The 14,232-nt window shown below is 40.0% G+C and overlaps 1 protein-coding gene across 3 annotated transcripts in view; it reads left to right on the forward strand.

The window, feature by feature from the left end:
• Nucleotides 1-14,232, forward strand: part of GIPC2 (GIPC PDZ domain containing family member 2) — a 72,830-nt gene that overhangs the window by 26,946 nt on the left and 31,652 nt on the right. For all 3 annotated transcript variants that reach the window (XM_073234174.1, XM_073234173.1, XM_073234175.1), the window contains one exon: nucleotides 3,627-3,807. In XM_073234174.1, coding sequence (XP_073090275.1) covers nucleotides 3,627-3,807 — 181 coding nt within the window. The remainder of the gene's footprint in view (nucleotides 1-3,626; nucleotides 3,808-14,232) is intronic.

Consider the following 14,232-nt stretch of genomic DNA (forward strand, 5'->3'; position numbering starts at 1 on the left):
ACCCATTGCACAAATCACCAACTTATACTATGTGTCACATTTAATGTGTTGTTCGCTCATGCACACACGTATGTATATATATAAATAAATGCAATTTTTCTTGAACCATTTGCAAAAAAATATGCAAAATTGTGTATCTTATGCCCCTTTACCCTTAATATTTCAGAACGTAGTTACAAAGAATGAGGATATTCTCATACATACAACTACAGTACAATTATGGAATTCAGAAAATCTAACATTGATAAAAAACTTTAAATCTAATGTTCATAGTGCAGTTTTATCAGTTGCCCAAATGTCTTCTATAGCATTTTTGTTCCTGGTATAACAAAAAAACATATACACACATGTGAGTGTGCATGTATAAATATGCATATATAAAAAAGCAATCTCATAGATACAGAGAACAGAGTGGTGAATGTCAGGCATGGGAGAGATGGGTGAATTGTGTTTTTTTTATTTTTTTGATTTGTTGAAATAAACAGTACTGCATGGTTCTCACAGATGAAACTTTTCAGATTAAAAGACAACAGACTTAAACATTCATGATTTTACTATCCAAGTCTCAAAATCCCCTAGAACAAGAGTATGTAAATAACTTAATAAGAAAATTCAGAGTATACTCATAACAAAACCTATAAATTCCTAGAAGAGTTTAAGACTGGAGTTGCCAAAATTTATTTAAAGGACCAGATGGTAAAAAATTTTAGGCTTTGTCATAATTTAGGATCATACAGTCTTTGTTTGGAACCCAATTCCATCATCTGCTGTGTTATTTTGTTCAAGGCATTATAATCATTGAACCTTGATTTCTTCCTTCGGTAATGGAATCAGGCTTGTTGTGAGGACTAAATGAAATACCTATTTGCAATTTTTATACAAATGTTACTCTGTTATTATGAACAAGGTTTGAAGACAGTGTTGGGAAAGTTAGCAGCACAGATCTCAAGGTTGCTGACTGTGATGGCAGAGCACACAGCTCCGACAACCTTGAATATGATGCTTGAGACTTTGAGGAGGGTAGGATGCTGCCCTAAAATTCTGCTGATGTCTGTGATGAAAAAACAGAGTTGTATAATTGGAGATGAAATAATGGAAGATACTATAATAATAGTCTGAAATGGTTGGGAACCTCTAAGTTCAATAATGTTGTGAATCCTGTCTTCCAAAAAATATTTGTCTTTTCTGCCTTTTGCAGTATCAAACTTTAATTTAAAGCCAGATGAAACAAAATTCTGAATGTTATATTGAAAGATACTAAGTGACTCAGTAAATATAAATATGGAATTAATGCCCCTTTTTTTCTTCCTAGTCCTTTGTGTCTGAGTAACACTTTTAGCAATATTATTAATCTCTATCAAATTATGGTATAATTATCAAAGTATACTAGATTTCAGAAACTTGTGTCAATTGCTCCCTCATTATTCTACACATTTAGGAGGCAAGGCTCAGGTAACCTACTAAATATATAATTGATATCCCCCGCTTTACTTCTCTATCTTGTTCACCTTACGGTACTCTTCTCCAAGTTTCTTATATTGATTTTTCCTGTCTGTTCATCCCAGGTCCTTATCTGCTGATGATTACATACACTTTGACTTTTCTCTTGCCTACGTAGGCTCCCACCTTGCTGCCCGCTGTGATTTCTGGTAACTGCCCTTTCTCCCTCTGGGCACACTCTGGTAACCTCTGTGGCTACTCAAAGTCCCTGGTGAACCTAGATTTCTGTTACTCTGACCTTTAGTTTATGGGTAGGAGGCCTACATGTCTTTAAAGTCTTGCATTAAACTTTATATAATGCTTATTTTTAATAAAATTGAAACAGTAAGTTTAAAAAACTAAAAATATCTGGTAAGAATATTTGTATGATAGAGTTGATTAAAAAAAATAGGTTCAGAAGGTACTAAGAGATAAATTAGAACAAAAATCAAGAGTTATAGATTTTTACATTCTTTAATGACTTCAGATTGCTTAGATAATAGAATACTTAATAGAGATTCAGTTTTCTTTAGCTTCCAGTTTTTGTTTAGTCTTGCTTGTTTTTCTCTGACAGTTCAGAAACTCTGGTTGTACTGAGTGGTGTTTTGTGGTTACCCTTCTATTATCTTATAATGCTAATGTGGACTTACAATAAAACAATGTCAGGTTATGAAATTTCTGGTTGCTTTATAGTGTACTATTTGTAATGGTAAATCGTGAGCTCTGTTGGAATTGGCATTGTTTCATTTGCGTAAAGCTTATTAACAGTTGCTCTTAACAATGAACATAGCAATGTTCTTAAAATTTAGGGGCGGGGGAATTATTGTGGGTTTTGTATATAGTAATAAAATTTAAGAACTAGAAATGCCCAATCTTTCCAAGTTACAATTTTCTTTCTGATAATAATATTATGGAGATCCTGAGATACATGAGATCTTAAAAGAAGACACCATAATCATCCTGCTGATTCAGAAGATGTTATTCCTCCACTCGGCAAAAGTGGGGAATATATATATACACACTTTTATTATACAATAGTATCCAGCCATAGTATTTCTGTGCTTCCATTCCCGTGAAGGATTGGACTCCTGAGGCAGACTGTGGCCTTCTTATTGCCCCATTCCTCACTACTGTCCAGAACTTACTACTGTGGAAGAGCTTAGACCATTTTTGCAGGGCTGTTACTTGTGCAGAGTTTTCTGCAGGTCTTGTCCCTGAAGTCCTCTCAGAAATTCTTAGTGCTGTCTTAGACCCCATTTGGAGACTCTGCACTACAGATTTATTATATAGAGGTAAGACGGGTTTAAGAAAGGCCCATTTGAAGTTACCCCTTGGGTCCTGATTTTTCATCACCTAAAAAATATAAATAAAAAGTGATAGTATGAAGTCACTCTTGCTGGCTTTCCCAATGGCAACCATGCCTGTCTCTTATTAGTTACTAATGTTCTTAGCTAAGGTTGTACCAATTCTTGAATCATTGCATTTGTAACGAAGGTTTAAAAAATACAGCCAGATTAAAAAAAAAAAAAAAATACAGCCAGTAAAAAAAGCTCAAGTGTTAGTCTTATGTAATGGGTCTAGTGTTGATATGATTCAACTATCATTTACAGAGGGACTTTTCTCTGTAGGCACTGTGTTAGGCCCAGGGCATGTAGTGGTGAATAAGACCATCTCTGTCCCAAAAGATATTACAGTTTAGTAATGGAAAATGAGAGGTCAACAAACAATTGCTGATAGTATTTTGAACTTGGCCAGTTACTTAATCTCCTCCATCCTCAGTTTTCCTGATCTATGATATGAGACTCTCATTATGATTGTTAGAATTAAATGAGGTGGCGAATGTAAAGTGCTGATCTTAGAGTTCAGCAAATGTTGCAGAAAGTACCGGAGAAGTGCGAGAGTGGTTCCTCACCTAGTCTTGGGGAAGTAGTCGGGGGTGTCTGCCACACTTCTCAGAGGAGGGTGGTGACTGATGGAGGTGAGTTCTGAGTGAGGTAAGAGGTCCTTTGTTGCCTAGTCTTCCATCTTCAAGTGAGCATTAAACTACATTGTTAATATGTCAGTGTTTTATAAATTATGTCTCAGCATGAAAAGTAATGTTACACAACTATGTTTTATATTGTGTGTTATCTTTAATTTAATTTCAGAGAATTAAAGATGGTAGCACAATTGACTCAGTTAAAACAGTCTGTGTGGGGGATCACATTGAATCCATAAATGGAGAAAATATTGTCGGGTGGCGTCACTATGATGTTGCTAAGAAGTTAAAAGACTTAAAAAAAGAAGAATGCTTTACTTTGAAGTTAATAGAACCTAAGAAGGCATTTGGTAAGTTGGTGTGTGAATGAATGGGTGAGAGAGAGAGAGAAATGTTCCCTTCCCCAGCTTATCTTTCTAGGGGAAATAAGTCCTGACATGTGGTACCATGTGCTTTTAGTGTATCAGTTGAGAACACAGAAAATGATAGCACTACTTATAAGGGCAGAAACTATTGACAGAAAAAAAATTGCCTGGAAGGTCACTTTCTAAACTATATTTGGAATTACAAAGTCTAATAAGGTCCAGTGACTTTGACTTCAGGGCTGTTCCAAACTAACATGGCACATTGTATTGCACTCACCTTGCTGAGCCGTTGAAGTTCTCCTTGAGCCCTCTAACATGTGAATCTCAACAGCAAAAACTTTAGTTATGCACAGAATTGGTGTTTAAAATAGTTACCTAGTCTATTAAAATACTTTTTTCTTCCATTGGCATTTCAAATTTGGCTGCATGGAATGGTATGAAATTACTTCCACTTTGGTGTGACATCTGTACTTGCTTGATTTTAGCCATGGCAGCTGTGTTCCAACTGTTGTTCAACACCCGCAGGCCATTTCATCTGCAGGAACATGTGCCAGCTTCTCCCTACCCAGCACTATTTCCATAAGCCAAATGATGGCCCAGTGTCCATCAGTGTTAAAATATATTCAGCAGAATCATTCTAGGCCTGGCCTTACTCATTGATGACCCCATTCACCTGACATACTTTTGTTTGCCTACAGAATATAAAAATTCTTTATAATTTGTCTCTGGCTATTTTCTCAGAGCAGTTAATGAAAATGATGGGAGAATGCAGTGGGTGTGGGGAATTATATTTCCCTTCCTTTAGCAAGTAAGTGATAGATCCTAGCCATACAGAAATGGAAGTTTTGCTCTGCTTCCCAGTGATTCTGTGCCATTTAATAGAAATATGGTCTAGGTTGTATTACTTGTGGGAGACAAGTTTCACAGATGTGAGAAAAGGATTCCTTATGACAAGCTGCTTTTGGAGGGCCCAGTGCTGTAGACACTGTGATTGCCAGGGTGCATCGCAGCATCTGAACCCACTTGTCATAGAAGAAGGCGGGTAGCACTCAGGTGTCTACCCAGCAGCCCCTTTTGAAAAGGCCTTGTTTGCTAACCAACTTCCCAGCCATCTCAGGATATAAATTGATAGGATGTAGGCAGTTTGAGATAGATTTAGACTCCTTGTAAATCAAAGTTATTCTCTTAGTACAACTCAAGGACTATAATTTCTTTCTACATTTACCTCCACCACATAATCTATTTTCCAGAGTTAATCTTTTCCTATTTTTTCGTGTTGTCTGTATCTAAGTCTAATGGTGTCTGTATCTTTATAGAAAGTTGCTGATATACCTTAACTTCGATGCTAGGTTGGTATTAGTGTTGGATGTTAACAAAGTCCTGGTATTCACCTATTATTCCTTCATGGTTTTTCCCTTCAGTATCTGAGACAACGTGTAGATGATTAATGTACTGCCTGCCGTATATGCCTGGCTGCTGTACCTGTTCTCTGTGGCTTCATGAATTCTGTGGACACATTTGAGAAGGACGTTGGGGAGGATTTTCCTTGTGGGGGTATATTATTTCAGCATCCCAAATTCTGGTCGTGCTGTGGGTTAGGACATGTGGAAATTGATTTTGGTGCAGGAGTATGTTTTTGTTTTCCAAGGTTTCTATGGCAGTTTATCTCAACTCGACTGAACTTAAATTTGCTGGTCTGTAGGGACTTTCCACTTTGGTCCTTGACTCTGGGCCTGAGCCTGGGGCTTTAGCTCTTGGAATTAGGCCTTCCTGCGCTGGCTATCTGTTAGCCCTTGATCTTGTTGCTTGGCTTTTGCCTCTGAGATAAAGGCAATGAAAATTTGTTTCTCATCCTCTGGCTTCTTCCTGGCACTTGGCCTTTTGGCAGGGTGAGTAAGATCAGGAGGTACTTGGGGGAGTCAGGCTTTTCCTGGTTCTCTTGGTCCCAGTCTTCTCTTTTGCTGTGTTTCCTTCCTTCCTTCCTGTGTCATCTAGCATTGTCACGGGTGCATCGCTTCAGACTTCAAACTCCTTCATAGTGACCTGACTCTCTGTCATCTTGAATTCCTACCAGGAGAAAAAGTCCAGTTTAGCTGAGGCAGAATTTTCTCTTCTTTGTATTCAGATAGGCCATCTTGGCTGGAGCAGAGTTATTTCTAGGATTTTACCAAAAGCTGTCAGACACAGTTATAGACTGCAATATTTTGATATTTTCCTACAAACTTCCCTAAAGATTCAGCCTGGGGAGGCATGTGGAATGTGTCCCCCAAAATGAGAAGAAGTAGTATGGTTGGCTGCCCTGCAGTGGCTTAACAAGGATGATGAGCACAACTTCTCAGCCATGGGTAGGGGAATCCTCACTGCCTGCTCCCATTCCCATATTGTAGGTCCACTACTAGCTACATTGCACTTCTAGGAGCCATTATATGCCACGATCTGTTGATTGAGAGCTACAGAATAAACTTTCTAATTTAATGAAAAAGTGTTTTTTGGGGGAAGACTATCAGGCAGTTCTCAGAAGCAAAGACAGTGGTGAACAAGCCTTGGCAAAGGTCAGAAAGTAAGGCCGTTTCAGGGATGTGTGGACAAGAACGTTTCATGACACTGGCTTAGTTGACTCCCTCTAATTATTCCCTATCTTAATGTTATTCCACTCAGGATTCAAATTCCTGGGGCAGAAGGAGGAAGTGATAGGTCACATGCCCATCTTGCTTGTGGGGTAGCCTGGCTGTGTGGCTGATAGGCCTACCAAAGTCACACACAACAGTGAGGGTGAAGTTTCCTTTTGGGTAGGAAAAATGTAGCAGATGTCCATTTTCCCATTTCTCCCAAGCTGCTACACCTTGTTCTTTAGGCAGAGTGATGTTGGTTTTCTCTTGACTTTGAATCTGCCTCTAGCCATGCATGATGCTGTCAGTGAGGGTGTGCCAGCATGCATCTGGAGAGGGCAGGGTATTGTGAGCTGGCTTTGGGTGTCTGGTCTTAAGGATTACAGTTTTCTGCTCAGTGGTTGGTGCTGTATACATGGTGCTTTGGCAGCGGACTATCTAGAGAGCACGATAGCATCACACTTTCTTTCAGGGAAAGGGTGAAGCCCCGTGCTCCTTGGTGCTGGCCACCAGATTTGGAAGGGACTACAATCCAGATTTGGACTATTGGGAAGGTCCTTCACTTATGTATCCCACAAATAATTTATTGAGAATCTGCTGTTTCGGGTACTTCACTAGGCACAGAAGAACGAAGAAAGAAGGCTAAGCTATAGTTCCTGTCTTTTGAAGCGCTCAGAGTCTAGTAGAAGGCTGGTAGGGACAGAACTGTGTTCCCCTGAAATTCCTATGTGGAAGTCCTAATCTCCAGGACCTCAGAGTGTGACTGTATTTGGAGATAGGGTCTTTAATTAAAATATTAAGGAGTTAAGTTATATTAAGTATTAAGAAATTAAGTTAAAATTAGGTCATTAGGGTGGGCCCTGACCCGATATGACTCTCTTACTTACTAGAAGAAGAAATTTGAACATGGGTACACGTAGCAGGGGGTGCCACGTGCATGTGAAGACATCTGCAAGTCAAGGAGAGATGCCTCGGAAGAGAGTAAGCCTGCCGACAGCTTCATCTCAGGCTGATAGCACCCAGAATGATGAGAAAATACATTTCTTCTGTTTAAGCCAGATGGTCCTTTGTTACGGCAGCCCTAGGAGATGAACATGAGGCCAATAGGTGAAAAATGAAAAACATTTATAATGCAAGTTGTTAGACTATGGCAGTAGAGCTTGGGCTCCCTAGCAATCTAGAAGGTACAGGTTGGGTATCTTAATGGTCCTCTGGCCTTGGGCAGATGTTTGAGCAGCTACTATAAACTGGTCTTAGAGTGCTACTTGCTGGGATAATAATAGTCACTGTTTCTTTAGAGTCTATTGTACTCTATTTCTGTACTATCTGCTTGGCATATCCAGCCTTCAGGAAACTACTGTCTAGCAGGAGGAGGTGGACATTAAAAGACATTCAATAAAGGGTGTTAGAAGTGCTAAAATGTACTGGAGGTATGAAAGTGGGAGATATCAAGTCTACCTAAGGAGTTCAGGAAAAGCTTCCTGGGAGAAGAGATTGAGCTGAATTCTGTAAAGAGGTATGCTGAGTGAACAAATTGGGGAAGATTAACTTAGGGAGTAGGAATAAAACAAGCCAAGGTGCAAGGGTATGGAGTGTATGTGCGATTGAAATAGGGGATATGGGTGGTTGTATGGTAAGAGATGAAGCTCAAGAGTCCATAGGAAACAAATAATCTAGGGCCTTATATATGAAGATAGAGTGGACAGTGGAGAACCAAAGAAGTTGAGGCAGGGAAGTAATATGATGAGATGGATTTTAGAAAGAGATTTTGGAGACCATGTCAGATGAAGGGGTGCACTATGAGGTCAGGAAAATCCATAAAGATTCTATTGTATAGGTCAAGGAGAGAGAGGATGAAATCCTGTATTAAGGCAGTACCTGTAGGCATGGAGATAAATGGTTCTGAGGAACAGACTGGTGCGCCGGAGTCATTTGTGCACATCTCTTCCAACTCCATGTGCAGTGACATCACATTGGTTGACTCCAGTGGGTTATTTTCATCACAGATTAGGTAAGTGCTGCGAGTCAGGGCTTCTTTAAAGCTTGGCACTGTTAAACATTTAATTTTTAAACAAATGTTAAACATTTGCCTGCATACCACTGAATATTAGGAGGGTAGAAATAATAACCCATTGGATGTAGAGGTAAAAGAAAAGAACTTGCAAATGGTCACGTAGATTTGTGGCTTGGGTAGGGGATTCAGTGTGTTATCATTATTTGAGATGAGGACTACTGGAAAATAAAAACATTTGGGTAAGGAGCTAGAGAAGAGAGATTGTATTTATAGTACAATTTCCGACCTGATGAGTTTGAAATCTGTGCAAATTCAATTGGAAATGTGTAAAAGGTAGATAGGTATTGAGAATTGGGAATAGGGTTTATGCATAGTCAGATGACTCAGTAGTATGAGAAAAAAGACCTGACACAGAGCTGTGGGGGTACCCAGCATTTAAGGAGTCGAGAGAGGAGGAGCCAGTATAGTGGGGAAAGGCCAGATGTTGCCTTTTCCCAAGCACTCAACATCAAGTCACTTGTCCCAAGACTAGATGCTTCATCGCAGCTTCCCTAAATTGGCTGTGGGGCTCTGAGGGAAAAATAAAGGCTGATTAGAGTTTAAATCACTTTTTTTCATCCAGTGGATCTCAAGTGTGTTTAGAACACAAAGTAAAGTAGAACACAAAATAGAATAGAATTGGAAATGTCATAGTGCTTTGTGCCTCGTAAGGATAAGTATTGTTTCAGTTATGTTGTTTCATATATATATATATATATATATATATATGTATGTATGTATGTATGTTAGTTTTATATAAACATTTGTGTATATTTATGAGTCATGATATGTATATTTCTCACTTGACTACAGTACAAAAACATTTGAAAGCCACTGATTTAAATGGCTTTCTCTTGTTAAAAATGTATAGTTTTCTTTCCCATACCTAACATGGTTTCTCCTGGTCGGCTGCTTTCTGACCCAAGTTTTCTTTCTTGTAGCCATGAGTTGATGGCAGCCTTCCCAGCCCTTATCAAGTATCGGCTGGAATGTCTCTAGTGGTATTTTTCTTAGGTCATTGCTCACTTCCTTTCCCCTTTTGCCAGTGAAAAGGAACATGTCTCTTCAATGAGCTCAGCTCTGCAGTGATTGCCCTGTAAACTTAGACTTTCACAAAACTATGAAAATCTGCTCTTCCATATAAGTGGTGCTAGGACAGACAAGTTCAACTGGTTTGTTTCTTACGAGGCCTTTTAATTGCAGAAAAATGACTTTTTACTCTATAAGGCTTCAGTTTAGTTTTACTTAGATGTGTTTCTACTTCATTTATTCTGGCGAGTTTCTTTAATTTGCAATTGTCCTTTTCAGAAAAAGGTTTGTGGAAGAAGCCCTGAAAATGTTTCTGTGAAGTGTTTCAAAATCAGAAAGGGAGTTGAAAGAGAAAGCTTATCACTTAAAGAGTTGATAGTCTTTTTGGGGGTTAGATTTTTGTAACAGATCTGGGTTATCTTCTTTTAGAGGCTTCAATTCTGTGCTATGTGCCCATCAGAATAGGATGTTCAGTATGTGAAGTACGTCTGAGTCCTTTGAGTCATTCACAGCTGGAAAACTCGGACCTCATCTTCATGATTCAGCTTCACTGATGTACTCATTTTCAAAGACTAAGTCTGTTTGATATTAAGAGAGAAACTGGCTTTTAAGTTTTATATGGCATTTTAGATAAAGTATTTTTTTAAGCACTTGAAGTGTCTATTTTTCATGCTTTCTAGTGAAAAAGTTTCAACAGGCAAACAATTTGGTACTTTTCCATGTGTACTAACTTCTACAAACTGTATCAGGGAGTATGAAAAGTTATAAAGGGGAAACAAAGGCGAGGAGTTAAGTACGTGGACCCTCACGTACGGGCCTTGTGTTAATGTGACATTGGTTGAGTTACTTAAACTTTCTGTGCCTTGGTTTCTCCATATAAAAAATGAAGATGCTAATTATTGCATTGGGCCATTATGAGAATTAAATGATTAAACATACAAAAAAAATTCCTGGCTCATAACAAATGTTCAGTGAAAGTATTACTATGAAGGTGTAGCCTTTCCTTTAAGGAATAATTTTAGAAATAAGGGGTGAGACAGGAAAAACAATGTGGGTAAGTTGGTGACTAGCAAGTATTTGTTGAGAACTCTGACACTGGGCCAGATTCTAGAAGGACAAATGATATCACATCTCTTATTAAATAATGAAATATGTCAGTATATTGTTGAAGTAGCTGCTATCACTTTTCTAAGTGTTTTCTATGTAGGAAATCATTTAATCTTAACCCATTCAGTGAGCCTCCAGAATGGATGAGGCATTATGCTTGCTGACCTCAGGAAGCTTACAGTTTACAAGGAGGGGCAGATCCATTAAGAATCAAGTAATTCTATTAAAAGCAGTAATAGCTGCCATTTATTGAATGCTTATTAGAAACGTAGTGTAGTGGTTAAGAGCATAGACTGTTAGCTAAACTGCTGGGTTTAATTGCTATCTCTGCTGCTTATTACCTATGTGGTTTTGGTTACTTACCTCCTCTATGCCTGATTACTTATCCATAAAATATTGTGAGGATGAGTGGGTTAATAAATGTAAAGCACTTAGAATAGTGCTTGGCACATAGTGTTACATGACTGTAAGTCATTCCTGTTAGGACTGTTACTATTATATAGTAGTAGTGGCATTAGCTCTTGTGTCATCCCTGAGAGGGTTTTTCAGATAAGTAAACTGAAGTTTTGGGTGGCTAAAACCTCACTTTGGTCTCTCAGTGGAGGGCGGTACATGCAAGTGTAGTCCTCTAGCTGTGTTTGCTCCTGAGGCTGCTGTTCTTAATGTTATGTTACTGCCTTTTTAGAATATAATGCCAGCTATGATGGAGAGCTAATCTGCCTGTGAGTGAAAGGTGTTCTAAGGCTTAGAGAGTGATGGGGACTGGGAGATATGGTACATTTGGGAAGGGACTTCCCTGAAGAGAAAGCCATTGGCCAGATAGTTTATGGTAGGTCCTACCAGTGTGAGGGACCAGTATTCCATTTCTTTCTAACTGCCCGTGAGAGGTGACAGGACGCCTGATAGAGCTGCATAGGGATAGCACAGCTGTAAGAGCTGTGGCTTTGCAGTCTGTGCCCTGACCTTGGCCTGCAAGTAGATATGATGACCTGGGCATAGAGCTTCAGAGTAGGGTCTGTGTTGGACAGAGCACGACATCAGCCCTCTTGGTCCTGCAGGGGGAGAGAGACTTAGGAAGCAAAATCAAAGCTCAGTTTCTCACCAAACCTGTGGAGTTGGGGGCTCAAAATCAGATTCAATCTGACATTTCTTCCTCCGGAATTGTGAAGGAAAAATTTAAAACCTACAGAAATGTAAATTGTTTTTGAGAGAAAGGAAGTCATGAGTAGGCTAGACTAGGTGAGAAAGATCCCTAGAGAAGATTATACTAGAACTTGGCCTTGGCAGTTGGAAAGGGAAGTACAGACAAACAGGGTTTCCTGCCGGAAGTGTTCAGGACAGTGAAGAACCTAGTCTTGTAGGGATTGCAGCAAGTCAGGCCATGGAGCAGCTCTGCCTCATATCAAGAAGAGTCTGAAAACTAGGTGGAGAACCTGAACTTGATTTTGAGGATAACAAGGAATCACTTAGGTATTAGAACTGAAGAATGGCATGATATAATAGGTTTTGGGAAGTAAGCCCAGAAAAGAAATGCAGCTGGCTCTGCGTGATTAGGGGAGAAGCCATGTAGGGGGCCGCTGCAGCAGTCTGCGAGTAAATGCTGAGGGCTGGGATTAGGGGCAGCGGTGGGAATTTGAAGGAAAGAAAGAAGCCTGATTAATACTGTCCAGGCAGGAATGGGGTAGGAGGTGCCCTGATGTTGCTCAGTGAAAGGAGAGAGGAGAGGAGGTTCAGAGGAAGTGAATGTCACTTCTAAGATTTCTGTCCTTGGAGCGCGTGATTAAAAATGGTAACTGGAAATGAGGCAGTTGGAATGTAGAAACTGTTTAGTTGAAAAGTCAAGGGGAAAAGTTCAGTTTTAGATGTTTTGCATTTTGTCTGACAGAGGCACTCTCTTGTATTTTTTGGCAAAGGTTTAAAGTGCTCATAATGGTACATTTTGGGGGTAGGACTTACCACTTAATCATTTTTTAAAGTCATAGTGTGTCCGGCCCTTCTGTCTAACCAGACGTTGGTTCGGCATTTACCACAAACGTTCTGTGGGAAAAGATAAATGAAAAGTCAAGTTGTTTCATGTGGGGTGTGGCTGATACGTACATAAACACTGAGTGTAACTGGTAAGTGTGTTTTAAATGTAAAGACCCAGCTGGATAAAGACCCAGGCCTTTCTTCTGTCTTAGTCCTTGATGGCTGGGTCTCTGCTTGGATGTCACTTTCTCTAGGAAGTTTCAGGCTCATGAGGGTAAAACGCGAGAGCCTGCTTGGACCTTTGACACCATCCCTCCCTGTGAGCACATAAATTGAAGTGATGACATCTGTTCCTTTTGGTTAGTGTGAACCAGTCCCTGAGATTCAGGTCAGCTCTGGGAACACTGAAGGTAAAGCATTTCTGGGCCTGTGATGTTGAGGGTCATTGGTATACAAATTGAGCAAAGTCCTGTCTGAGGTGCCAACTGGCTACTATTTTGATGTTTCTCTTGATGCTGTGTAACTCCAGAGATGGAAATTACAGAAATGGATTAGTGAATTTGGTGATATAGCCTGGTTCATCCTACGTGGGTGGCTAGGGGAGGGGGCTGTATGTTTCCTTTTCTGGTATGATTTGTCTGGTCACTTGCTCATGTGGTGTCATGTAGTTCTAATGGGATGCTTTAGGTTGGGTTGGGGGGTCCAGTGAGCTGGATACGGGAGGGCTCCACACCGCTGAGTGCCTGTATGAGGTGCTGGGATTAAACTCAGCCACTTTGGAGAATCTGAGTAGAGCAACGGGAGGGTCATCTGTCTACCCTCCTATAAATTGAAGGGGGAATATTGTAATGTCACAGAAAAGATAAAATAGAATAAAAAAAGAGACCTTTGTATGTTAAGTGACAATTTTCTGAATATTTGAAGAGAGATCTTTGCCTGGTTCTCAGAAAACCAGTGCAAATAGTTTTAACGTAGAGGGGGTGGGAAGAGCAGATTCAACTGTACCAGCAGAAGCAAACGGCAGCTGCACTCTACGGTATGAGCCTGGCCAATGGGCTAAGCACCTTTCATATATTAGCATCTTTGAATGCTTGAAAAAAAACTGTATTTAGGTGTTACTCTCATTTAACAAATAAGGACTTATTCTCAAGCTCACACAATTTGAAAGTGGAGGAGCTGGGGTTTAACTCAAGATTCTCTGATTCTAAAGTCCACCTCTTGTTCACAGAGCAACTGGTGGATACAGCTGTGTCCATCTTGTCTGCCTTCCATTGAAATCATGGCTCTGCCCCTGCTATGAAAGTGAGGCTGTGTACTCCAGGGCAACTAGGGCTCTCGTGGGACCAGAAGACCTCATTCTGTGCAGAAGTGGGGGGAATGCCCAGCCTTCCTCTAAGCCATGTTGCACGTGCTCCTCCTGAAAACAGGGCTTTAGCGTCTGTCAGCCCCTCTTTCTCTAGGGTTCAGGCTGGGACTAGAGATAAATCTTTCTGCCTTCTCCCTCTCCCCACCTCCCCACCTGACCTTCATGATACAGCAGAGAAGTCGGTCTATTTATTGAAAATGTGATTTAAAATGGGGGTACATGAAGAATGACATGGTGCATGTAAACATTGTATTTTAAAACATATATTCTTCCACTAC

This window comes from Manis javanica, chromosome 4, assembly GCF_040802235.1.
Source record: "Manis javanica isolate MJ-LG chromosome 4, MJ_LKY, whole genome shotgun sequence".
In the NCBI taxonomy this organism is placed as follows: Eukaryota; Metazoa; Chordata; class Mammalia; order Pholidota; family Manidae; genus Manis; species Manis javanica.